Here is a 23,180-nt window from a genome sequence, read left to right on the forward strand (position 1 = left end):
GCTCAGGGACACAGCGGGACACACCGCATTGGGGGCGGGGGGGAGAAACACACCTATTACAAACTCCAGAGATGTTTCAAAATGTTTTATTAACTAAAATGAATTGGGGGGGGGGATTCACTGTGGGTGGAAAATCCACAGCAAGGAGGCGCCGGCGAGACTGGGGCAGCTGGTTCCTAAAAGCCCCTTTTATGGCTGGGCTCCTCCCAGCCCCTGGAGAGGGGGGCTCAGATCAGCTGGCACCACGATTAAATACAACCCCAGACACCGTGAGTCGAAAGTTCTCGCTCTAAGTCAAGCTGGGCCGACTTGAGGGGGCCATGGGGCTGAGGGGGGGCATGGGGCCAGTCCTCCGCCCCAGGTGCCCACTACAGCCCAGTCACTGTGTCCAGTTTGCGCTCGTGGAAGAAGCGGTGGGGCTGGTGCTTGGAGGACTCTTTGCGGGCAAAGAAGGACAGGACGGAGCGGGTGCCCTTCTGAGCAGGGTCGTCCTCACTGTCGTCCCTGGGGAGGGAATAAGAAGTTAACGGGGCCCTGGCACCCCCCGTTAACGCTCAGCTCTCTCCAACACACACACACAGGGTGCCAGGGCGGAGGTAGGCGCCAGATCAAGCGGAAAGAGGTGGGATGGGTAGAGCCAGCAGGTGTGCTGGGCTCAGCTGGTGTCTACTCCGGACGGATGTATCTAGGGACCCCTTGCCTGGCGCCGAGATGTGACCACCTCTGGGGTGGGGCGCAGGGGCTGTTTATACAGGGATCCCTCACCCAGGGCTGAGATGCAGCCACCTCTGGGGTGGGATGTGGGGGCTGTGACCCGGCACAGGAAGATAATGAAACAGCATGAGGCAGGGCCCCTCTGAGCCCCTCTACGCCCACGGTGGACCCCCCGCGTCTGAAGGGGTGCAGAGTCCCATAACCCCCCCATCTCCTCTGCCCTCTCTCCCCTCGGGATGGATCCACACCCAGCTGCCAAGGTCATACCTGGGAAGGGGAGGGGCCAGGCCTGGGAGGCACTGAACCATGCTGCTCTCAGTACAGCCCCCTGGGCTCCCCAATCCCACACACGGGTGCAGGACGAGCCGGTGGGTGGCGAGGGGACCCCAGAGGGGGAGAGGAGCTGCGCCCAGCACCCTCCACGCATGCCGGGGGGAGGTCAGCAGAAGGGCCCCGTTAGCAGCATGCGGTGCTGCCCTTCCCCCCAGCAGGGCCCTGGTGGCAGCCGGGGCATAATCGGGGGTGGCAGGGCTGTCGCTTGGCATCAGAGCCGGCTCTTCTGAGCTGCTATGGACGGCGCCCGCGGGAGCTTGTTCGGGCCCATCAATGCCAAGTGGGGGTCAGACTGAGGTCAGGCCCCTTGCAGGGATCTAACAGATTGGTACCCTCAGTCCTGTCCCGGCCCCCCCTCACCTACCAGCGCACGGGCACTGCCTTGCTCTCCAGGATGGTCTGGGCCGTGCTCCAGCTGAAGCGCACGAACTGGGGGTACCCGAACACAGGGTCCAGGCACTGCGCCAGCCACTCCTTGGTCTTGGGATCTGGGGGCCAGGGAGTGGGGGGAGGGGTGGGGGAGAGATGAGAGTCAGGGAGGGGGCTAAATGCACCAGCCCCACCTCCCTGACTGCAAACGGGGGTACCTGCCAGCTTTCAAACCAGTCAGGACTCCTGGGTTCTATCCCTGGCTCTGGGAGGGTGGGGGAGTCTAGTGGTTAGAGCAGGGGGGCTGGGAGCCCGGACTCCTGGCTTCTATCCCCAGTTCCACCACTGCCATCCCCCATGCCCTCAGCACGTCACTTAGCTTCCGTCTCGGTCTCTGGAAGGCAGATCAGAAATCCAGCCTGATGCAGCCGAGGGGGTTAAAGGAAGCCCAAGGGGCTGGGAGGGGGCTCGAAGCCTGGCACCACAGCCCGCACCCCTAGGCAATGCAAGAGCCAGGGCGGGAGGATCCAGTGAAAGACGGGAGCAGATCCCAGGTCACATGCGCCCTCTGGTGCGTGAAACCAAACACAGCTGGCCAGTAGGAGCTGGGTGAGAGACGGAGTCGGTGCAATCTAGGAACCGGGTGGAAGGCAGGATACCGGGCTAGATGGGCCCATGGGGCAGCCTCGGTTTATCTTCAGCTCCTATATATGCAAATAGCTCCACGTTGTGATCAAACCTATCACTGCCCCTGAGAATTACACAGGGGGGAAGGGGGGTCCATTTACCATTGGGGTACCCAGACCCATACTCCACGCTCACGTCCCCCAGATCCTCCAGGAACGTCCAGTTCTTCACAGCACGATCCCGCGCCACCTGCCAACACATCAGGAGTTGGCTTGGGTCGGCGCCTCTAGGAACATGGTCTCCTAGCGCTGGGCTGTTTTGACAGGGATCTGTCGCCCGGGGCTGAGATGCAGCCGCCTCTGGGGAGGGGCGCAAGAGCTGTCGAACTGCCGTGCAGCATTTGGGATAGGAAGTGAGGATGAATCTGCTAGTGTGGAGCCGATTGAGGGACACCCAATGGAACCCCCTTATTAATTCACCCAGGAGATCCCAATAACAGGACGGTAAGTGAAGCTGGGGTGTCTCCATATTCCACAAACCCGCCCTGGTCCATTGCTCCAGGGAGCCTGGTGACTCCTAAGCACACAGTAAGATCCAGCCCGTCCCCCACCAGGCCCCCTGAAGAGGGGGGACCCCAGAGGCTCACCTTGGCACAGATGCTGGCTGCGCTGACGATGGGGAAGAGGGAATCGGCCTTCGGCCTCACAGTCACCTCGAGCTCCGGAAAATGCCGTTTTAGCTTCTCCTGGTACTTCTCCGCCGGCCCCACCGTGTCCACGAAGACCTGCCAGGGTTGGGGGGACCCCGCAAGAGGTGTGGGGGGGTGGTGTCAGATCCCCTCCCACCCTCCCCCGCTACACCTTGTGCTGGGATCAGGGCACCACATGGGGAGGCAGCTGCCCTGTTGCCGTATAGAGAAACTGAGGCACGGGGAGGCTGGCTGGAAGTGGGGGGAGCAAGGGTGCCTGTCAGCACTATGCCCACAGTGGTCCCCTTTGCCAACCCTGGCTGAGTCTGTGATCGGGGCACCCCGTGGACAGAAATCTGCCCCACAGAGAAACTGAGGTGCGGGGGAAAACTGCAGCCGGCTCACCTCTGCCACATGCACTCCCGCGTCCAGCACGTGCTGTATCAGCCCGATGGCTGTGTCGTGGGACAGGGCATTGAGGTTGTATTTCGCCCTGGCCGGGAGAGGAGAGGGGTTAGTATTTACCAGCCAGAGACCTGGGCCCCACTGTGCCAGGCGTTGCACAGACACAGAGCAACCCCCTAGAAACTCTCCAGCTGCCTCACCCACCCAGCGATCTGGCTCCTAGGGTTAACAGGAGCAGGGAAGGGGGACACATAGCCTTTCCCCTCTAGGGAGCGCTGGCTGATTCGGCCCCAGGCTGGGGGGCCTGGCTGGCTCAGGGGGGAAATGGGACACTGGGCCTTTCCCCACTAGGGGGCACCTGTGACCCCCGTGCGAATCGAGTTCCCTGGGGCTCTCACCGCTGCTGCATGCTGGTGGAGATGAGGTTGGGAGAGAGGATGTGCACGGCCCAGCCGACGAAGTCCCTGGCCCGGTCCAGTGTCCCAAACAGCTGCTCCCGCTCGGCCTCCGTCAGTGTCTTTGAGTCTGGGGGGCAGACGGGGGGGGGGACGACACTAGGGTTGGCCACCAGAGGAAGCCTCGGCCTTCCTCAAGATCTTGGGGGGGGGGCCCCCTCATGATCCAGCATTCCCTCTGTGGGGCCCTTCCCCACTGCTGTCCCTATCCCCTGTCCCCACTTTGCTCCCCCCACGGAGATCCATATCCCCCCTGCCTCCCCCATTCCCCAAGCCTCAGTTCTCCTGACCCCCCTCCCAGAACTCTGGAATTCCACCCCCTGACCCCCCTCACTGAGATCCCTGGGCCCCTTCTCTGGCGGGGGGGAAATCACAGGAGGCCCGGGTGGAAGTTGAGCCCCCCACCCCCACGATGCCCTTGTCCTTACCGGCCATCTTCAGAGCTCCCAGCTCCTCCTGCTTTGCCAGCGGGCAGTAGCAAACACCATAGACCATGGGACCTGGACGGGGAGACAGAGGCACATATGGCGGGGGGCAAGGGCACAGATGGGGGGGCAGCCGAGCCCGATCCAGCTGGTGCAAGAGCCTCCTACTCCGCAACTCCCACCCACAGCACCGGGGGGTGGGGAAATCAGCCCTGCCCGCACTATGTGGAGAGGGGTAACTGGGCAGGGCCCGTCTAACCCCCCTGCCAGCTACAGGGCTCCAAGCTCTTCTCCCCCAGGGCGGGTGGACCCACCTCCCTGGCAGGGAGTTGGGGGGGGGATCCTGTGAGATGCCTTGTGCTCCCCCACCCATCACCCCCTCCTCACTGTACCAGGGGCTCCCCCTTCAGGAGCACAGACAGGGAGGGCCCTACCCCTATCATTCAGTATGGGGGGCCTCCTATCCCCACCCCTAAGCAACGCTGGGGGGGTCCCTGCTCTGTGCAATGCTGGGGGCTCTCCCCTTGCAATGCGGGGGGGTCTCCCCTTGCAATGCGGGGGGTCCCCCCCCCCGTACCCAGCACGGGCCCCCGGCCGGCCTCATCGATGCCCAGGCAGCAGGGCCCGGCCCGGCACAGCTCGGGCACGGGGGAGCCCAGGCGGCAGCTGCCCGCGTTATCCCGCTCGAACTCCCCCAGCTCCATGTTCCGCGCGCGAGCGAGCGCGAGACCCCGAGCCCGGCCCAGGGGGCGGGGCCGGCCTCGCACAGACACCTGGGAGTTGTAGTTCTAGGGGAGGGGCAGCCCCATGCTTGAGCTCTGGGGTTGGGGGGGGTCAGAGGTGAGGTCTCCTGGGTTCTATCCCAGCTCTAGGAGGGGAATGGGGTCCAGTGGTTAGAGCAGGAAGAGGTTGGTGGGTGGGGGGCAGGACTCCTGGGTTCTGCCCCTGCCTTGTGTGTGTGTCAGGACTCCTGGGTCCATTTACACCAGATTCATTGCATTAGCTTGGAATTAGTCATTCATCGCCACTTTCTAAGAGCAGCCACTGATTGTGGGGCCCAACTTGGGACCCCTCCCCGAGCTCCACAGATCCCATTAGGAGTCTCTAAGAGCCAGGCTCTGAAGTCCCTGGGATTGGATCAGAGCTCATGTCCCTTGGAGGGGAAAGGCCCTATCCATGTCCCTCTGCTTCCCACATCCCCAACCTGTGGTTGTGCGTGGCACGGGGTAGCATTTAGGAGTGAAGGGGGGGGGCTGTATGTGGTGGTAACTTAGGGGGGGATCATGTGTTTGGTGGGGGTTCTGTGGGCTCAGGGGCATGTACGTGGGTAAAATCCTGTGCATCACAAGGCCATTCATAAAGCCATAAACAAACCCTAGGGGACAGTCCTAACAATTATGCTCTAATTCCCCAGCTCCGCCGACCCTCTGGAAGTCTCAGAGGCTTGGGATCATTGCACCAGTGGGGAAACTGAGGCACAGGGGCTGGGGTGAAATTCCCCATAAACAAACGGACTCAGCAGAGTCATGAGTGATAAATAAATAAACCCAGCTCGGTCCAAAGCTTGGCCCCAGACCCCTAGGGAGCCTCCCCCTCCTGGGCTGTGGGGTTCCTCCAGGGCAGCATTGCAACCCCACCTGGCCTGCACTGTAACGGGGAGCACGGGAGGGTTAGCCCCACCCCCCTATGTGCAATGCTGGGGGGGCTCATAGCCCCGCCCCCGTCTGCAACGCAGGGGTCCCCATACATGGCCCTGTCCCCCCTCTGTGCAAGGCAGAGAGAGCCCATAACCCCGCTCACCTCTGTGCAATGCTAGGGGGCCCCCCCGAACCTCGCCCTCCACGTGCAATGCGGGGAGTCCCCTTGGAGGTCTAAGCCCTGCCCCACCCCTGGCTTTATCTCTCTCGTCTTCACCTCCCCCCTCTCTCTGCTCCAAATGGAGCAGCCCAGCCCGGACGGGGGCGTGGAGGGGGCGGCTATAAGACCCGGCTGCAGGCGGGCCGCGAGCTGTGCACGCGCCGCGGAGGTCGAGGGTGTCTTTGCTGTGGTAGGGCGCAGCGAGGAGGTGGGTGCTTTTGTGTTGCACGCTCCTGGTTGTGCATTGCAGGCCGGGTTTGCTTTTGTGGGCCCTGGAGCGGGGGGGCATTTCCAGCCCCCGGGCCTGGAGCAGCCACATGCAGGAGGGAGCGTCTCTTTTGCAAAGTGGCTGCTCGGAGTGGGGAAGGTGACTGGGCCCCCCCTGGAATCGCTGCCTTCAGCGGTAGATGTCGGCTCTGGGTTCCTGTAGCCCTCGTGCAAATCCCGCAGGAGGAGCCAGGCGGGGTATTGTTTCCAGCCAGGGCCTGGCAATGCTAAAGGGGCCTTTCGTCCTCCTCATCCCCCCCTCCCTCCCCCCGGTCTCTGCTCCTATGTTTGGAGGGCCCTGACCTAGGCTGCAGCCTCCATGTTTCACTGTCTCGCGTGCCCTGGCGGCTCCCTGCTTCGTGGCTTCGAAAGCAACTGCGGGGGGGGGGGCGTGGATCCTGAATCGCCCTGGGCCCCTCTCTGGCCCTCACTTACGTACCAGCTCCTCACTTCTTCCAGCAGGTGCCAACCGCTGTAAGGGTGCATCAGGGTTTTCCTGGGTGGTGCCGGTGGGCTGACACCGGAGAGCTGGGGAATGTGCAACTTTCTCAAGTGGCTGCATAGGGAAGAAACTATGGCAGAGTGTCTCTGTTCCCCCCCCGGAAACAATTGGGGGGGCTGGAAGAGGGGCTGATCCATCAGTGGGGCCCTAGCTGGGTGAATTCTAGGCTGCTAATTCCCCGCTGTCCTGGTGCGTGAACCGCTGCCTCCCCTCCCTGCGGTGGGAGCATTTCGCCTTCGCTTTGTGCCGTTAAGGACTCTCCAAGACGGGAGCACAGAGGTGACTTGGCTTGTGGGTCTTAATTCATGCTTGGGTTTTGTCCAGTGAGTTTCCCCTGTGTCCTGCTTCTGGACGGTTAGGCGAAGCTTCTAAGGGGGCAGGGAACCGAGCGACTTCAGGTGGCTAGTGAAAATGGCAGCTGGAGGCCTGTTATTTTTATATGCCCCTTTGCTGGGAGGTGGCCCCCGCTTCTGCTAAGGTGGCTTTAAGATCCTGTTGTGTCCGGTGCGCCACAGACACCGAGTGAGAAGTGGTCCCTGCCCTGAAGAGCTTACAGGACAAAGGGCAGGAGGGGAAACCAAGGCATGAAGCTGAAAGTGACTTGCCCAAGATAACTCACCAGGCCAGCCGGGGACAGAACCCAGGTCTTTAGACCACAACCTGCCTTCAGCTCTAAAGACTCTTGTGCTGACCGCGAGCTTTTGCCCCATGATGGCAAATCCTGGATGCCGTGCCAGCTACCTTGCAGTGGGGCTGCCTCTGGGGTGGCGGCTCACAATGCAGGGGGAGAGAGTGCTTTTTGCCCTAGTGTCACTGGGGGAACTCCCTATTGCTTGGTATCCTTTGGGGCCATTCTGCCCACCCCGAGTAGGGCGGTTCTTATCTGAAGGAACCCCCCCCAGCAGAGTTGCATGTCCTGCAACGGCTCCGCACTCTTGCTTGTGGTATCTGTTGGTCTGTCATGGTAGCGAGCGGGGGCCCCCCAGGCTTGGTGAGGTACAGCCACAGAAGAAAACCCCAATAAAATTCTTGCTAGCCCATATCTCTTCCCCGCCGGCTTAGCCGGCCTCATCCCGCAGCAAAGCCATATGTTTTTCAGGTCTCTGAGCCGAAATGAGACAAGGTCTGCTCCAAATAATGGGAGCTTTGGGGGTCCTTTCCTTGCACTTTCAGATAGAATAGATTGAGAGCAGGACTGTTACTTTTAATGCTGTTGGTGTGGGGTGCTGGGAGGCAGGACTCCTAGGTTCTGTCCCCAGCTGTGGGAAGGGAGAGGGGTCTAGTGCTTAGGGGGCTAGGAGTCGGAACTCTTGGGTTCCCTATCCCCAGCTTTGCACTGACCCAGTTTGTGGAATCACCGATTATTGGTGTTGGTTTGCACGATTTTGGGAATGAAAAGTGCTTTGTGTGTGCAAAATAGCCTCCTGTATGCAAGCTGTAAGAGGGGTGAGCTGGTTAATTGTGATTGATTGGTGGGTTCACACTAGCACAGCTGTGCCTGGCTGCACATGGGGAGGAGATGCCACCAGCCTTTTGCCCTCCCCCAAAGATCTCTCTAGCCTGCATTAGCTTGGCAGTCCCTGGGTTGTACCTGTGCCGGGGAGTGGGGTGCCCGCTGGGTCTAGCATTCCCAGTGCCAACCCAGAATAGCTAGTGTGCTCTGAGCTGTGAGATGTGAGTGATGCTCCTGTGACTGGGGGCTCGGAGCTGGGATTGTCTGCTCATGCAGACCAGCGCTGGGAAGATGATTGGGGTGGGCTGGAAGGGGGAGTTGAGATTGGGACTGGTCTGGAAGCTGGTATCGTCTCAGAAATCCAGGCACTGGTGCAGTGAGACCTCCTGGAAGTCAGGGCCCCCCTGCCAGCTCATCTGGTCCATCTCCAAGCTGCCCCTGTGCAGTGTTGCTTCCTGCAGAGAACGGGAGAAACTCCTCACAGTTGCTGGCCAGACCCGCTAACTAGTGCCACCTGTCCTGAGCCCCAGCTTCTCTTGCAGGACATGGCTTCTGGTAACGCTCACATCGGCAAGCCAGCCCCAGGCTTCCACGCCATGGCCGTGGTGGACGGAGCCTTCAAAGAGATCAAACTTTCCGACTACAGAGGTGAGAGGAACCTGCTGACGGCTCTGCACTGAGCCTGTGCTAATAGGGAGGTCTTTACAGCTTCCCCAGACACTGGGAGTGGGGCTGCTGGGAGCTCCCCCCATAGCCAGTGCTCCTGCCCCGCTCCCCGCAGCGCCCCCTGCTGGTACTGGATTAGCTGGATGTTCTGCGCATGAGCGAATGCTGGGAATACTGGGGGCACTCTACAGGGGTGTCTGCCTGCATGGGGAACAGGGTCACCACCTCTAGGGCAGGGGTGGGCAAACCTGGCCCGGGGGCCACATCCAGCGCTTCAGACATTTTAATCCAGCCCTTGAGCTCCCGTTGGGGAGCAGGGTCCGGGGCTTGCCCCACTCTGCGTGTGCTGCGGCTGCATGCGATTCCTGGAAGCATCAGCATATTCCCCCCCCAGCTCCTACAGCCAGGGGGCTCCATATGCTGCCCCTGCCCCAAGCGCCAGCTCTGCAGCTCCCATTGGCCAGGAACTGCAGTCAATAGGAGCTGTAGAGGCGGTGCCTGCGGACGGGGCAGCCTGCAGAGCTGCCTGCCGCGCCTCCGCATAGGAGCCACAGCGGGGACACGCCACAGCTTCCAGGAGCCACTTGAGGTAAGCGCCACCTGGAGCCTGCTCCCCTGACCCCCTCCTGCACCCCAACCCCTGCCCTAGCCCTGATCCCCCTCTGAGCACCTCAGTCCCAGCCCAGAGCACCCTCCTGCACCCCAACCCCTCACCCTGTGCCCCAGCCTGGAGCCTCCTTCCCACACCCTGAACTCCTCATTTCTGGCCCCACCCCAGAGCCCGCACTCCCCTCCCACACCCCAACCCCAATTTTCTGAGCCTTCATGGCCTGCCATACAATTTCCATACCCAGATGTGGCCCTTAGACCAAAAAGTTTGCCCACCCCTGCCCTAAAGGAAGTGTGGGGGGGTCCCTTGTGGGGCAGGATTAAGGTCCTGTGGAGAGTGGGGGACCTTGCAGTTTTACCATCCTGCCTCTGGGCAGGCAAGTGTGCAGTGCTGTCTCTTTAAAAGATAAATGGGGACCCTGTGTATAATCCAATCGGCTGGCTTGCGATTGGCTGAGCCTGGGCTTGAGGGGGACATTCCCAGTGCCTCCTGGGGGAGACGCTGTAACCAGATCAGCTGGCTGGCAAGCAAGGCCTCCAGCCATGCAACTGGGTCTGGGGGGGACTTGGGTCTCTGCCCATGGCTCCACCTCTTGACACCCCATCCTATGGCAGCTCCCCCTGCTGACTGGTTCTCTCCCCCTCCCATCCCCCAGGCAAGTACGTGGTGCTGTTCTTCTACCCACTGGACTTCACCTTCGTCTGCCCCACCGAGATCATCGCCTTCAGCGAGCACGCCGAGGCTTTCCGCAAGCTGCGCTGTGAAGTCCTGGGGGCCTCCGTGGACTCGCACTTCACCCACCTGGCCTGGTGCGGGGGGGGCGGGGGGCAGGAGGGGGACATGGGTGAGGTCTCGCCGCCCTCTAGGGGGTGCCAGCTCCAATCAAGCCCTGGGCTGTGGGGACTGGCAGGGTTGGGGGGCCCATCTCTGATCTGGCCCTAGGGGTGGGGTGGGGAGAAGCTGGCTCAGGGGGGCAGGGAATGAGACATTGCTATGATTGCAACCCAAGCTAAAGCATCAGGAACCATGGTTTCCACCTGGAAGGAGACTGAGACCCACAGCATGTGACAGTGTCTCAGGCCAGTGACCAAAATGCCCTCTAGACACCCCTCTGCTCTCCACTTGTGATGGGTGTGAGGTCAGGATCTTGCCAGCCCTACACAAGAGGCCTGGCGCTGCTGGCTTGCTCTGCCCCAGATGCCCCAATGCAATCGGTACATGAGATCTGGAGCAAAACCTGTGTGGGGAGGGGGGGCTGGGAAGCCTGCCTGTCTAGTCCCTTAACCCATCTGGACCTGGTACCAGGCCTCTAGGGAGGGGAGGGGTCAGAGCCCCTGGGTGCCAGGGGTTGGAATCTCCCCACAGACCAGTTCCAATGCGCCTCAAGCTATCAAAAAGCCCCATGCTCCCTGGTTAGATAGGGGGCAGGGGTGGGGCCCATCCCTCCCTTGCTGTGGGGAAGACACTGGGCTAGAATCCAGCAGACATTACCAGCTGTCCCAGAGGGGTGGGGCAGGGTGGGCCCCTACTGGCTTTATCTGGGCACACTCTGAGAGAAGCCTTATCACCCCTAGCCACGGGGGGTGGGGAGTGGATGGCTAAACTGGCATGATCTTCTAGGGTGGGGGTGTTCTTCTCTCCCCCTTCCAGAATAGGGCTCTCATCAGCATGCCCCCCCAGTCTGAGCACTGTATCAGATCCTCTGATTTAGTGTCTAACCTGGGTGTCTGTCTTCTGGTGGTTTGTGGGAGGAGGGGAAATTCCCCCCCCCTCACTAGCAGCTCTGTGGGAGTCTGGCTGGACCAGCTGCCCCCCAGCCCCCGATGCTGCAAGCCAGGATGAGAGCCATGCTGCTGCAGGCTGGGGTCTGCCCCATGGGCCCCCTGAGTGGGAGACAGGGCCTGATGCACTAGGGCCAGGTGGCCTCATTCCCTGGGTGGGAGGTGGTGCCGGGGGGACAGATCTAGATGTGGGGTCCCTGTGGCTGGGATTAGGGGCATACCACAGCATGAGACTAACCCTCTTGTCTCCCTGTAGGGTCAACACCCCGCGGAAGGAGGGGGGGCTGGGCACCATAAAGATCCCTCTGCTGTCAGATCTCACCCGCAGCATGGCCATGGACTATGGGGTGCTGAAGGAGGATGAGGGAATCGCCTACAGGTGTGGGGGTTGACTGACTGCCCTTGTGTGTGAGCTTCTGGGGTCTGCTCTGGCTGGGGGAGGGGGTGGGGGGAATGGTGGTCACTTGTGCTGAGGTCCCCACTCCAGTCTCCCTGTGGCAGTTTTGGGGCCCCATTGGAGTTCTGCCCCTTAACTTCACAGCAGTGCCAGCTAATGTCGAACGACACCCCCACCCCCATGGCTGGTGAAGGGTGGGTGCATCTGGCGAACGGGACGCTGACTGGGGAGCCGGGGCAGTGTGTGGGGAACACCAGGGTGGGTATATGGGGGGGGTGGAAGGAGCCCCATGGGATGCCAGGCTGAGGGTGTCACTCTGGTATCCCCACAGCCAGTCTTGCCCTGACTGAGGCTAGAGATTTCCAATCTATGGAGCTGATGTACTCCCCACCCCACTGAATCTCTGGGTGTCTCCACTAAGCAACAGCTGGCTCTGAGCATCCAGGTGTCGGGTGGGGGTGCCCCACATCCCATGGGGGGAAGGCTGCAGGCTCCATGATCCCCTGGGATCCCCACCGTGACAGATCTGGGCTGGGGGCGGGGGGGTGCACCCCCCCATTGGTTCCCACTGGGGTGTGATCCCTCTCCCTCCTCCCCCCGCAGGGGCCTGTTTATCATCGACAGCAAGGGTGTCCTGCGCCAGATCACAGTCAACGACCTGCCGGTGGGGCGCTCGGTGGAGGAGGTGCTGCGCCTGGTGCAGGCATTCCAGTACACGGACACGCATGGGGAAGGTGAGGCTGGGCCCAGCTCACGGGGGGGAGCTCTGGGGGGGGGGGGGGCAGGGTAAAGGCCAACCCCAGGTTAGGGGGAAGGCAGGGCCCAAGTGCAGCAGTGTATCTAGACGGGGTGGGACAGCAGGTCTGAGTTTGTTCCTGGGGGGGCAAAGTGGTGGGGGGGCTCTCAATCCCAGCTGTTTCCAGCTGGCTGCAGACTCTGCTTGTACTAGGAGGTTTCTCTTGAAGGGTTAGAGACGCATGCACACGCCCACCCCCATGCCAGGCAGGAGAGGTGGGGTAGAGCCCCATGCATGGACCTACAGTGCTTGCTCCATCCAGCCTTGGGCAGACCTCCAAGCTGGAGGGGAAGGGTTGCCTAGTGGTTACAGCACCAGCCTAGGACTTGGCATCAAACCCAGGTTTTCTGTACTCTGCCTCAGTTTCCCCATCTGCAAAGGGCAGGGGGTGGGGGGAATACAAAGCTCCTGCCTCTGGTCTCCTAACCCCCCCACCCCCACTTTCTCCAGTGTGCCCAGCAGGCTGGCAACCTGGGAGCGACACCATCAAGCCCACAGTGAAGGACAGCAAGGACTACTTTGCCAAGCAGCACTGAGCCGGGGGGGGGGGGGGGGGGGGGGGCAGCAGCAGCTGACCGAGAATCAGGTCTACTGTGAAGGAGCCCCTCCCTCTGCCCCACCCCACCCATTGGATGGGGATATTTTGGGGCAGGGGGAATCCGAGAAGATGCTTGTGACCTAAAGTAAAAGGGTTTGTTTGAAAAGGAGCTGGCTTGTCTCTGATCCTGAATGGGGGGGGGGGGGGTCGGGGCAACCCTGCTGGGGGTGGGGGGGGGTGTCCTATCCAAGCCCTGGGGATCCAGTCAACCTCTGATCGACCCCAGATGTCTCTTGGTGCCAGTGGGTGCTGTAGCACTTTGCACCACTAGGTGGTGCTGTTGGCTGCATCTAGCTAGCTCCCTGGTGTGCATCCAGCTCTGGGGAGGCGAATCCAGGTCTCCTAGAACATCAACTGGCTCCCCACTAGGGCAGCTGACTCTGAAGGGCCTGGGGTTCTCTGCTGGGGGACACCCCTTGTGGGCTCTTGGCTTCTCTCCCTCCCCCACTCACAGCACAGCTGCCCCCAGGCTGGAAGGAGCAGGGATTCCTGGTCCCAGAGGGTCCTGGCTCAGGGTTGCCAGATTCTGAGGGGGCTGGGATCCCAGGGGGCGGGGGGGGAGCTGGATGGGGCATTGAGGAGTGTCGGACTTGGAGGGGGTGGGGGCAGGGCCCAGCTCCTGCTATGAGCAGTGTGCTCATCTCCCTTCCCTTAAAGCCAGCCCCCTGCTGCTTGGGGAGGAGGGGGCTCTCCAGGCATGTCCAGCTTCTGCCACTCCCCCACCATGCCCAGTCATCATTCAGGCTGGTGCTGTGCCAGCAGGGGGTGCTACCTGCCCCCCAACAGCCTGGCTTGCAGCTACTGCCCCAGAGAGCTCTAACTACACCGGGGGGACACACCCAGGAGTCCTGACACCCCCTTCCTCTGACAGTTGGTGCTGGGGGCTCCAGCCTGCCCTGGTACATAATAGGGGGGGCACCTTGCCCTGGTCAGCCCCAGACACTGTGTGCCAGGAGCGGTGCATGAGCCAGACATGTCCCTTCCCCTCCCACACCAGCCAGCGCTGGGCCTGGAGGAGGCGAGCTGGGATCTGCCTGTGACTTCATCAGCCCCTGGGAGTGTGGCCTGGCAGCTTCCCTGAGGCCAGAGGGGAGCCAGGGCCCCTTGCAGGGGAAAGGCCCCTTTTCCTGCACCCTGAGCTGGCCTCCCTGGGGGCTATTCCTAAGGGCTGAGCTGTCTGTGTAGAGGGGCCAGGGAGATGGGGACATTGTGGCTCAGAGTGGGGTCAGGGGGTGTAGGGGCAATGGCTGGGTAGGTCACTGCTGGCCTTAATGGGGAGGGAGGGAATGGGGGTGGGTGCTGCAGGGGTTAGGCTGACCTGGGTGTGCTTTCCTGGCTGGGACATCATGTTCCCCAGCTGCTCCCAGACGCTAGCCAAGCTCCCTGTGCTCCTGCTTCCCTCCCGCAGGCTGGGCCCAGCCCTCCTGGCCCCTGCTCTGTTCCCCGGCTGGGCTTGGCTGGTTCCAGTCTTGGCCTGAGGACGAGGGCTGGGCTCCCCCTGGGGCCAGAGGGCTGGGAGGCGGCCTGGCAGCCTGCATGCCCGGACAGGGCTGTGCAGAATTACCACACACAGCTGTGTCCACAGCCACCCCATGCAGGCATGCACGCAGCCCTGGGTGCACCCAGGTGCCGCTGCACCTCTCCGCCCATGGCCCTGGGCTTAAGCACTGGCCTTTGCACCCAGCCCCTCTTGTGCCCTGCACCCCCCCGCAGCTGCACACTCTTCCCCTCCCCCCCATCCACACACCTGATTGCACCCACAGCCACCCTGTGCACATGGCCACACCCTTCTCCTGGGGGCTGTTGGGGTCCATCCCTTGGCCAGGTCTGGTCTGGCACCATCAGCCTGGCATGCAGGGGGGAGGGGGAGCCTGCCTGCCCTGCCTCCCCTTCTTTTCTCTTTCCTCCCCTCCCCCCCCCCCCAGGGAATTCTGCCCTGCTTGAGTTGCTCAGCTGGGGGGGGGCTGCAACTCAGACATAAAATGAGTCAAAGCAAGGGGGGGCAGGGGAGGGTACCCTGTGGGCATCAGTCTGCAGAGGGGGTGCTGGGAGAGAAGCATGCGGTGGGGGGGTGTATGGGAAATGGGTTTGTATGGGAAGTGTGCACAGGGGGGTGCTGCAGTGTGTGTACAGAAGGGGTGTATGGGGGGGATGCAATGTGCTCACAGGAGCGGTGTGGGGGGAGGGGTGTTGAAGTTGTACCGGGCAGTGCATGCAGGGGGGAAAATGGTGCATGGAATTGGTGTATGGGGGAAGGTGGATGCTGGGGTGTGTGTACAGGACAGGTGGATGCAGGAGGGTGTGCAGTGGGGTGGATGGGGGAGAGTGGCTGCGGGGGGGGGGGTGTATGGAGGTGGATGGGGGGAGAGTGGCTGTGGGGGGGTGTTTAGGGGGGAGGGGTGTGTACAGGGTGGAGGGGTGGCAGGGGGATGGGGGAGAGTGTGGGGGGGAAGGGGGGGGATGGGGGGAGAGTGGCTGCAGGGGGGGTGTTTGGAGGGGGTGGGGTGTGTACAGGGTGGAGGGGTGGCAGGAGGAGGGTGGATGGGGGGAGAGTGGCTGCAGGGGGGTGTTTGAGGGGGGAGGGATGTATACAGGGCAGAGGGGTGGCAGTGGGAGGGTGTATGGGGGGACGGGGGGTGGATGGGGGGAGAGTGGCTGCAGGGGGGTGTTTGGAGGGGGAGGGGTGTGTACAGGGCGGAGGGGTGGCAGGAGGAGGGTGGATGGGGGGAGAGTGGCTGCAGGGGGGTGTTTGAGGGGGGAGGGATGTATACAGGGCAGAGGGGTGGCAGTGGGAGGGTGTATGGGGGGACGGGGGGTGGATGGGGGGAGAGTGGCTGCAGGGGGGTGTTTGGAGGGGGAGGGGTGTGTACAGGGTGGAGGGGTGGCAGTGGAAGGGTGGATGGGGGGACGGGGGGGGGAGAGTGGCTGCAGGGGGGTGTTTGAGGGGGGAGGGATGTGTACGGGGTGGCAGGGGGATGGGGGGAGAGTGGCTGCAGGGGGGTGTTTGAGGGGGGAGGGATGTGTACAGGGTGGAGGGGTGGCAGTGGGAGGGTGTATGGGGGGATGGGGGGTGGATGGGGGGAGAGTGGCTGCAGGGGGGCGTTTGGAGGGGGAGGGATGTGTACAGGGTGGAGGGGTGGCAGGAGGAGGGTGGAGGGGGGGAGAGTGGCTGCAGGGGGGTGTTTGAGGGGGGAGGGATGTGTACGGGGTGGCAGGGGCACGGGGGGTGGATGCGGGGAGAGTGGCTGCAGGGGGGTGTTTGGAGGGGGAGGGGTGTGTACAGGGCGGAGGGGTGGCAGGGGGATGGGGGAGAGTGTGGGGGGGACGGGGGGTGGATGGGGGGAGAGTGGCTGCAGGGGGGGTGTTTGGAGGGGGAGGGGTGTGTACAGGGCGGAGGGGTGGCAGGGGGATGGGGGAGAGTGTGGGGGGGACGGGGGGTGGATGGGGGGAGAGTGGCTGCAGGGGGGGTGTTTGGAGGGGGAGGGGTGTGTACAGGGCGGAGGGGTGGCAGGAGGAGGGTGGATGGGGGGAGAGTGGCTGCAGGGGGGGTGTTTGGAGGGGGAGGGGTGTGTACAGGGCGGAGGGGTGGCAGGAGGAGGGTGGATGGGGGGAGAGTGGCTGCAGGGGGGGTGTTTGGAGGGGGAGGGGTGTGTACAGGGCGGAGGGGTGGCAGGAGGAGGGTGGATGGGGGGAGAGTGGCTGCAGGGGGGGTGTTTGGAGGGGGAGGGGTGTGTACAGGGCGGAGGGGTGGCAGGAGGAGGGTGGATGGGGGGAGAGTGGCTGCAGGGGAGTGTTTGAGGGGGGAGGGGTGTGTACAGGGCGGAGGGGTGGCAGTGGGAGGGTGGATGGGGGGAGAGTGGCTGCAGGGGGGGTGTTTGGAGGGGGAGGGGTGTGTACAGGGCGGAGGGGTGGCAGGAGGAGGGTGGATGGGGGGAGAGTGGCTGCAGGGGAGTGTTTGAGGGGGGAGGGGTGTGTACAGGGCGGAGGGGTGGCAGGGGGATGGGGGAGAGTGTGGGGGGGACGGGGGGTGGATGGGGGGAGAGTGGCTGCAGGGGGGGTGTTTGGAGGGGGAGGGGGAGGGGTGTGTACAGGGCGGAGGGGTGGCAGGAGGAGGGTGGAGGGGGGGAGAGTGGCTGCAGGGGGGCGTTTGGAGGGGGAGGGATGTGTACAGGGCGGATGTGGGGGGGGGCCGGAGGGATGCGGGGGAGGGGCGCGTGCAGCTGCCGCCCGTGTGTTCCTGCTCACGTCCCTGGGCGCTGCTCCCACCCCCGCGCTGGCCGGAGCTCCCGGCACAGGCTGTTCCCGGCCCCGGCACGCCCAGCGCGTCTGCAGGCAGCCGGGGCTGGGTTAGTGGCGGTGACTCAGGGGCATCAGCTGGGGGGAGCCCAGGGCTGACACAGCAGAGGGGGCTGCGGGTCTGGAGTGGGGGGCAGCGGCGGGGCTGCGGGTCGGGAGTGAGGGGGACGGTAGAGCTGGGGGGGCTGCGGGTCTGGAGTGGGGGCAGCGGCAGAGCGTGTGGGGCTGGGGGTCGGGAGTGGGGGGCAGCGGCAGCGCTGGGGGGGTTGTGGGTCGGGAGTGGGGGGCAGCGGCAGCGCTGGGGGGGCTGCGGGTCGGGAGTGGGGGGCAGCGCTGGGGGGCTGCGGGTCGGGAGTGGGGGGCAGCGGCAGAGCGTGTGGGGCTGGGGGTCGGGAGTGGGGGGCAGCGGCAGCGCTGGGGGGGTTGTGGGTCGGGAGTGGGGGGCAGCGGCAGCGCTGGGGGGCTGCGGGTCGGGAGTGGGCGGCAGCGCTGGGGGGCTGCGGGTCGGGAGTGGGGGGCAGCGGCAGCGCTGGGGGGGTTGTGGGTCGGGAGTGGGGGGCAGCGGCAGAGCTGGGGGGGCTGCGGGTCGGGAGTGGGGGGCAGCGCTGGGGGGCTGCGGGTCGGGAGTGGGGGGCAGAGCTGGGTGGGTTGTGGGTCGGGAGTGGGCGGCAGCGCTGGGGGGGCTGCGGGTCGGGAGTGGGGGGCAGCGGCAGCGCTGGGGGGGTTGTGGGTCGGGAGTGGGGGGCAGCGGCAGAGCTGGGGGGGCTGCGGGTCGGGAGTGGGGGGCAGCGCTGGGGGGCTGCGGGTCGGGAGTGGGGGGCAGAGCTGGGTGGGTTGTGGGTCGGGAGTGGGCGGCAGCGCTGGGGGGCTGCGGGTCGGGAGTGAGTTTTGCTGTGTGGGGGAAGCTGGCGCAGCAGCTGCCTGTGTCATCCGTGACTCACGCCAGCCCCACTGATCTCCCTCGCGTCCCCCCAGGAGCTCGCCCACCGCACGCTCCGTGGGCCCCGGGGACCAGCGGCTGCCAAGGAACCGCTTTGAAGCTGCCTCGCGCCCTCACGCAGCAGGGGGCTACTCTGAGAACACCCCAAGCTGGGAAATAAAGGGTGACCGTCCCCCAGGCCTGCCCCACCCCAGAGCTGGAGAGGCAGGGACCCCCCCCCCCAATCTGCCCCAAAGCACCTGCCAGGCCTCTACCTTGATTCCTCCTCACACCCATGCGTGTAGCCTGCTAGGTCAGCTGGCAGCCCCCACTCAAACACACCCCAACCCACACCCCTTGGTGTATTCTCGGTGCCCCCCTTTGCCGTCACATCCTGCCAGCCCCCTGTGGGTGTGGGGTTTCTAAGAGGCTGGTGGCACATGGCAGGGCCAGGCTTGGTCAGGGGGTCCCCAAGTGCTCCCTTAAGGCCACGGGGGGCCCACCTCTAGGCCCATCTCTAGGCATTCGCCTGGAAAGGGGCTTGCGCAGCTGGTGAGCATCTGCTCACCCCCAGGATGAACAGACTGCCCCCCACAAGTGCTCAGCCAGGGCCCAGGCCTAGGGGAGCTCACTGGGATTCCGCAGGGCATCACTCCGGTCTCTTGGGTCCAACTCTCAGCTTTGCCACCATGTCCCTGAATGACCTTGGTTCAGTCATTTCACCATCTCGTGCCTCAGTTCCCCACTCTGCGGAATGGGAGGTGAGAATCCCTTCCTGCATCTGTCTTGTCTGTTATCTGTGGGGCAGGGGCTGCCTCTCACTCCCCTGCTGTCCCGTCTCCAACAGGGGAGCAGGAGCTGCTTTGGAGAGAGGTGTAAGAACCCTGCAGCAGACAGATGTAGGGGAAACAGCCCCCCCCCCCCTGAAGATTGCCTCATTCCTGCTAGACAGGGGCCTGGCCACTGCCCTAGACTTTACCTCCCAGCACTAATTGTCACCTCTGGGGTCCAGAGGCTCATCCTCTCCCTCTTTGACTCTTGCTCAGTTCTTGGCCCCAACAACGTCCTGTGGCAGGGAGTTCCACAGGCTGATGCCACAGCACCTGGAACCGTTTTTCCTCGGATCCCGTGCAGCGTTCTGGTGGGACCCCACTCTCACACGGGGGTGCTACCATTATACACCTAATATCCCGCCCCCAAGCAGGGTGCTACAGTAAGGCACCTACTAGATCCCCCTCTCAAAAGGTGGGTGCTTCTATCGGCTCCCTTGACCCCCGGACCAACACCTCCAACTTCCAGCGTGAGGAAAACATTCTCTTTGCCTTTGATCTGAGCGGTGGGAACGTGGCAGGGTCTTTCCGGCCTCCGCTGAGAGAAACGTCCAATGCCCCCGTGGGCTCGTCCTGCCCCCTCCCCACCAAGGGGGGGGGGGATTTTGCAGATGCCCCGGCCTGGAAATGAACGGGCTGGTTTCGAGCCAGCGGCCTCCAACTCCGCTCCCCCGCGGCCCCTGGGAAAAACCCCTCCCTGGTGCCTGCCGCCCTGGCTGGAAATGAAGCCAGGCCAAGCCCCCTCTGCCCGGCAGCCGGCGTGGGCGGGGGTTCCCGGAACGGGGCCGGGCACGTCACTAGCCAGCCCGGGCCCATATATGGGCATCTTCCCCTGCGTCACTGGGAAAACCCTTCCCCTCGCCTGCCGCCCGCCCCCTTCCCGTGCGCCGGAGCCGGGCGGGGGAAGCAGCGCAGCGCCGCGCAGGGGGAATTTTTAACCCTGGCCTGGGGCGAAAAACAGCCGCGCAGGGCCTCCAGGGCGTTGCGGTCTGCCATCAGAGCTAGGGGGAGGGGGGAGAAACACAGATCTCTTCCCCCCCCCCCCCCCGCCAAGAAGTCAGACCCCCTGGGAAAGAGCCAGGCCGTAGGGGTTGCAGGAGGGGACAAGCTAGAGAGAGATTCCGAGCTGTGGAAGCCCCAAGGCCCCGTGTGATGAGCCCGGCTGAGCTCTTAGCTACCACAGGCCCTGGAGCCAGACGGGGAGGAAAAACACAGATCAGCTGAGAGCCATCAAATCCACTCCGGCTGGGGGGGGTGGGGGAGTCGCCAGAAACGCCTCCTCCAAGCTGGGGCAGGAGGTAAAGATTTTGTACAGCACCCTAAGGTCCCAGCCCCTGACACAGGCCCAGAAGCTGCCACCCCAGAAACAAAAGGGGTGATGAAGAATCAGGGATCCGTTAACAATATATTCAGAGGGAGTCCTGTAGAAAGAGGTGAAGGAAACGGACAGCAAAAATTTCTAGTTTAGACCTTTCAACTGTAAAAGTCTCACCTAAAAAATACAGAACAGATCCTGTTTTATGACCAGACACAGTCCCCTCCCCCCCACCTGAAATAATGTCCGGGCCAAAAAGGATTTGAAACCAAGCCAAACCTCAGACAGGAGATCAGAGAACTTTTTTTTTTTTAAAACTTAAATAAAGGTCAATATAAAGTCAAAAACACAAATACAATCAACTTTTTAAAAACACAACAAATTCAAGGACTTTTGTTTTTTAAAAAACAAAACTAAAACACCACAAAAAAAGTAAAGTAAATAAGCCATATTTCCTTTCATGGGCAAGGCAATTCTATGGTGTGGCACTCAGTTTCTCTTATCAGATTTTTTTGTTTGTTCGGTTTTAAGTTAAGGAAAGTCCTGGCCCCTTAATTCAGACACACAGTTCCCTTATTACATGGTTTCCTTGCCAAAGTACCTCTTGCCGCACTGTCCAGCTATGCAACAAGTTTGTTGGTTTGTTCCATTTTTAAATACACTCACACAACATACACAAATTTTAGGCAATATGCACATATTCTGAATCCAGCAGAGAGCAAAATACAACCCCCTCCCATCCAAAAAAATAAAATAAAAATACAACCATCAGCAAACAGGAGGAGGCCAAGAATCATCTTCAAAGTCGCATGCAGAGGTTGGTCCGACTCATGAGAACGCTACAGAAGTCCAGCTAAAGTTCATGTAAACTTTCCAACAGGGAGTCCAGTTACACACAAGTCTCTTAAATAAGATGGGGCTCAGGGGGGTTTCAGAAGGATTGCATTTTAACAGTCAAAAGCAACTGGCAACCATTGTTCACGTGATTCATGACTTTCTGCTTGAGTTGGGCCACCTGATCTCTCAGGACACTAGCCGTGTTGGACAGTCCCGCATTCTCAGTCTTCAGCGTCTTGACTTTGTCCTCCAGCCGGGCTATCCTTTCCAGCTTCCTCTTCCGGCACTTGGTAGCCGCCAGCCGGTTCCTCAGCCGCTTCCTTTCCACCTTGATCCTCTCCTGATCTTCCATGTTGATGGGGGACACAGGGGGCGACTGGACATCTGGCACAGTCTGAGGCTCTTCCTTGAACACCTGCACCCTGGACGGGAGGGAGGTGGCCAAGGAGTGACCCCCATAGGCATGGGTCTGGGGCAGGTAGCTGAGGTTGGCGGTGGGGTAGCTGGAGGAGGTGGTCATGGTGCCGGGGTTGTAGCTGGTCAGGTTGGTGTAGACGGGGGGCGGCTCTTGATGGAGGGAGGCCCCGTAGACACTGCTGGCCACTGAGGCAGCTGCGCCGATGGAAACGTTGGGCGGGGTCATGTGGTTCATTTTGTGCAAGTCGTCCAGGGCCTTCACAAAGCCGTCAGCAAAGCCCTCCTGCTCCTCCGTGGCCCCCCGGGGGTAGAAATAGGGGCCCGGGGTGGGCGTGGTGGTGATCACCCCATTGCTGTTCTGGATGATGAGCCGCTCCAGCTCCGGCGAGGCCAGCTTGAGCGAAGAGTTGGCCCCCGCCTCAGCAAGGCCGGCGGGGGCGTAGAACGCGCCTCCTTCCTCGGCCGCCTGGCCCCGGAGGTGCAGCTGTGCCTTGAGGCCCCGGTAGGGCTCGGAGAGGTTGACAGCCATGTTCTGCTTCAGCGCCTTGTAGTCCGGGGGCCCGCTCAGCTCTGCACGCCCGTAGCCGGAAAGAAAGGAGTCGTCATGATAGAACGGCTGTTCCATTTTGGTACACATCAGCCACGCGACCCCAGATCAGCACACGGCGCCCCGGCCTAGACAGATAGAGGGGGCACCAGGGAGAGGGGGATGCAGATCCCAGAGGCAGGAAAGCTGGTTTCACTGGGCAGGGCAGGAGGGTGAGGGGGGGGTTAAGGCAGATCCAACGCACACCCCTCCCAGGACGCCCGGAGACCAGTCCACGGCTCGGTTTCACTTCCAGAAACGCTCCCGCTTCCTCGCCCCCTCGCTCCTCTTCCTCCTGGCTGTGTAGCGGGGGGTCCCCGGCCAGGCTCTTGTCCCCGAGCGCAGCCCCCACGCGTGGCGGGCGATCGGCCCGGCTCCCTGCTCTCTAGCCCCGTGGGAAGCGACAGGCGGCGGGTACCGTACCGTACCGTACCGGGCGGGGGCTCCGCGGCTGGGCTAGGCTCGGCGCTACGGGGATGGGCGCAGCAGGCGGCTCCGATCGCGCTCCGGCTCTGTCCTCTTCTGAGTCAGCTGCTGGCGGCGCCGCGCGAGCCTTTATAGGGCCCGTCGGGCGGAAACGCGCCGCCATTGGGCCGCGCCGGAGCCCCACGCGCGGGGCGTGGCCGCGGCGCCGCCTGCCGGGCAGCCCCGTGTCTGCTGGGAAGGGCCCGCGCGGCGCGGGGCCGGGCTGCGCGTCACCGGGGGCGGGGCCAGAGAGACTGACGGAGACAGACAGACACACGCCCACACACAGCGACACAACAACACACCCGAACCTCCTGACACAACCACACACACCGATGGGCACGTCCATAGAGACACACGCACAGAGAGAGACACACGACAACACACCCAAATGTACAGACACACAACCACACTCAGAGAGACGACAACACACCCAAATGAACGGTCGCACAACCACACATAGAGGTGGGCATGCAGCCCCAGACAGCCACAGAAACACGGTCATAGAGCCAGACCGACACACAGGGACACACAACCACAGACAGAGACAGACACACAACAACACACCCAAC

General features: G+C 62.7%; 3 protein-coding genes across 4 annotated transcripts; 1 reads left to right on the forward strand and 2 right to left on the reverse strand.

The window, feature by feature from the left end:
• Positions 1–70: 70 nt before the first annotated feature.
• Positions 71–4,751, reverse strand: RNASEH2A (ribonuclease H2 subunit A). Its single transcript, XM_084610723.1, has 8 exons — positions 4,594–4,751; positions 4,020–4,091; positions 3,535–3,661; positions 3,137–3,224; positions 2,690–2,827; positions 2,205–2,292; positions 1,412–1,535; positions 71–504 (listed from the first exon to the last, which is right to left on the reverse strand). Exons 1-8 carry the CDS (start codon positions 4,718–4,720, stop codon positions 369–371), a joined length of 900 nt encoding a protein of 299 aa, XP_084466849.1. The 5' UTR covers positions 4,721–4,751; the 3' UTR covers positions 71–368.
• Positions 4,752–5,923: 1,172 nt separating this feature from the next.
• On the forward strand, positions 5,924–13,052 carry PRDX2 (peroxiredoxin 2). Its single transcript, XM_084609981.1, has 6 exons — positions 5,924–6,081; positions 8,638–8,743; positions 10,027–10,180; positions 11,409–11,531; positions 12,153–12,283; positions 12,796–13,052. Exons 1-6 carry the CDS (start codon positions 5,953–5,955, stop codon positions 12,879–12,881), a joined length of 729 nt encoding a protein of 242 aa, XP_084466107.1. The 5' UTR covers positions 5,924–5,952; the 3' UTR covers positions 12,882–13,052.
• Positions 13,053–20,611: 7,559 nt separating this feature from the next.
• On the reverse strand, positions 20,612–22,663 carry JUNB (JunB proto-oncogene, AP-1 transcription factor subunit). 2 transcript variants are annotated; one of them, XM_084610299.1, is made up of 2 exons: positions 22,572–22,663; positions 20,612–22,127 (listed from the first exon to the last, which is right to left on the reverse strand). In XM_084610299.1, exon 2 carries the CDS (start codon positions 22,084–22,086, stop codon positions 21,235–21,237), a length of 852 nt encoding a protein of 283 aa, XP_084466425.1. In that variant the 5' UTR covers positions 22,087–22,127; positions 22,572–22,663; the 3' UTR covers positions 20,612–21,234. The 2 variants fall into 2 exon arrangements, with proteins under 2 accessions (XP_084466425.1, XP_084466424.1); XM_084610298.1 differs by having other exon boundaries at positions 20,612–22,660.
• Positions 22,664–23,180: the final 517 nt, after the last annotated feature.

Source organism: Lepidochelys olivacea (assembly GCF_965140295.1).
Source record: "Lepidochelys olivacea isolate rLepOli2 genome assembly, chromosome: 20".
NCBI lineage: Eukaryota > Metazoa > Chordata > Testudines > Cheloniidae > Lepidochelys > Lepidochelys olivacea.

Coding starts and splice junctions, on each gene's coding strand:
- RNASEH2A (XM_084610723.1), bottom strand. CDS start 4,720: ATGGAGCTGGGGGAGTTCGAGCGGGATAACGCGGGCAGCTGCCGCCTG. Junction 3,662..4,019: donor GGGAGCTCTGAAGATGGCCG/GTAAGGACAAGG, acceptor TCTGCCCCCCAG/ACTCAAAGACACTGACGGAG. Junction 505..1,411: donor AAGGCAGTGCCCGTGCGCTG/GTAGGTGAGGGG, acceptor TTCCCTCCCCAG/GGACGACAGTGAGGACGACC.
- PRDX2 (XM_084609981.1), top strand. CDS start 5,953: ATGGAGCAGCCCAGCCCGGACGGGGGCGTGGAGGGGGCGGCTATAAGA. Junction 11,532..12,152: donor GATGAGGGAATCGCCTACAG/GTGTGGGGGTTG, acceptor CTCCCCCCGCAG/GGGCCTGTTTATCATCGACA. Junction 12,284..12,795: donor CACGGACACGCATGGGGAAG/GTGAGGCTGGGC, acceptor CACTTTCTCCAG/TGTGCCCAGCAGGCTGGCAA.
- JUNB (XM_084610298.1), bottom strand. CDS start 22,194: ATGTGTACCAAAATGGAACAGCCGTTCTATCATGACGACTCCTTTCTT.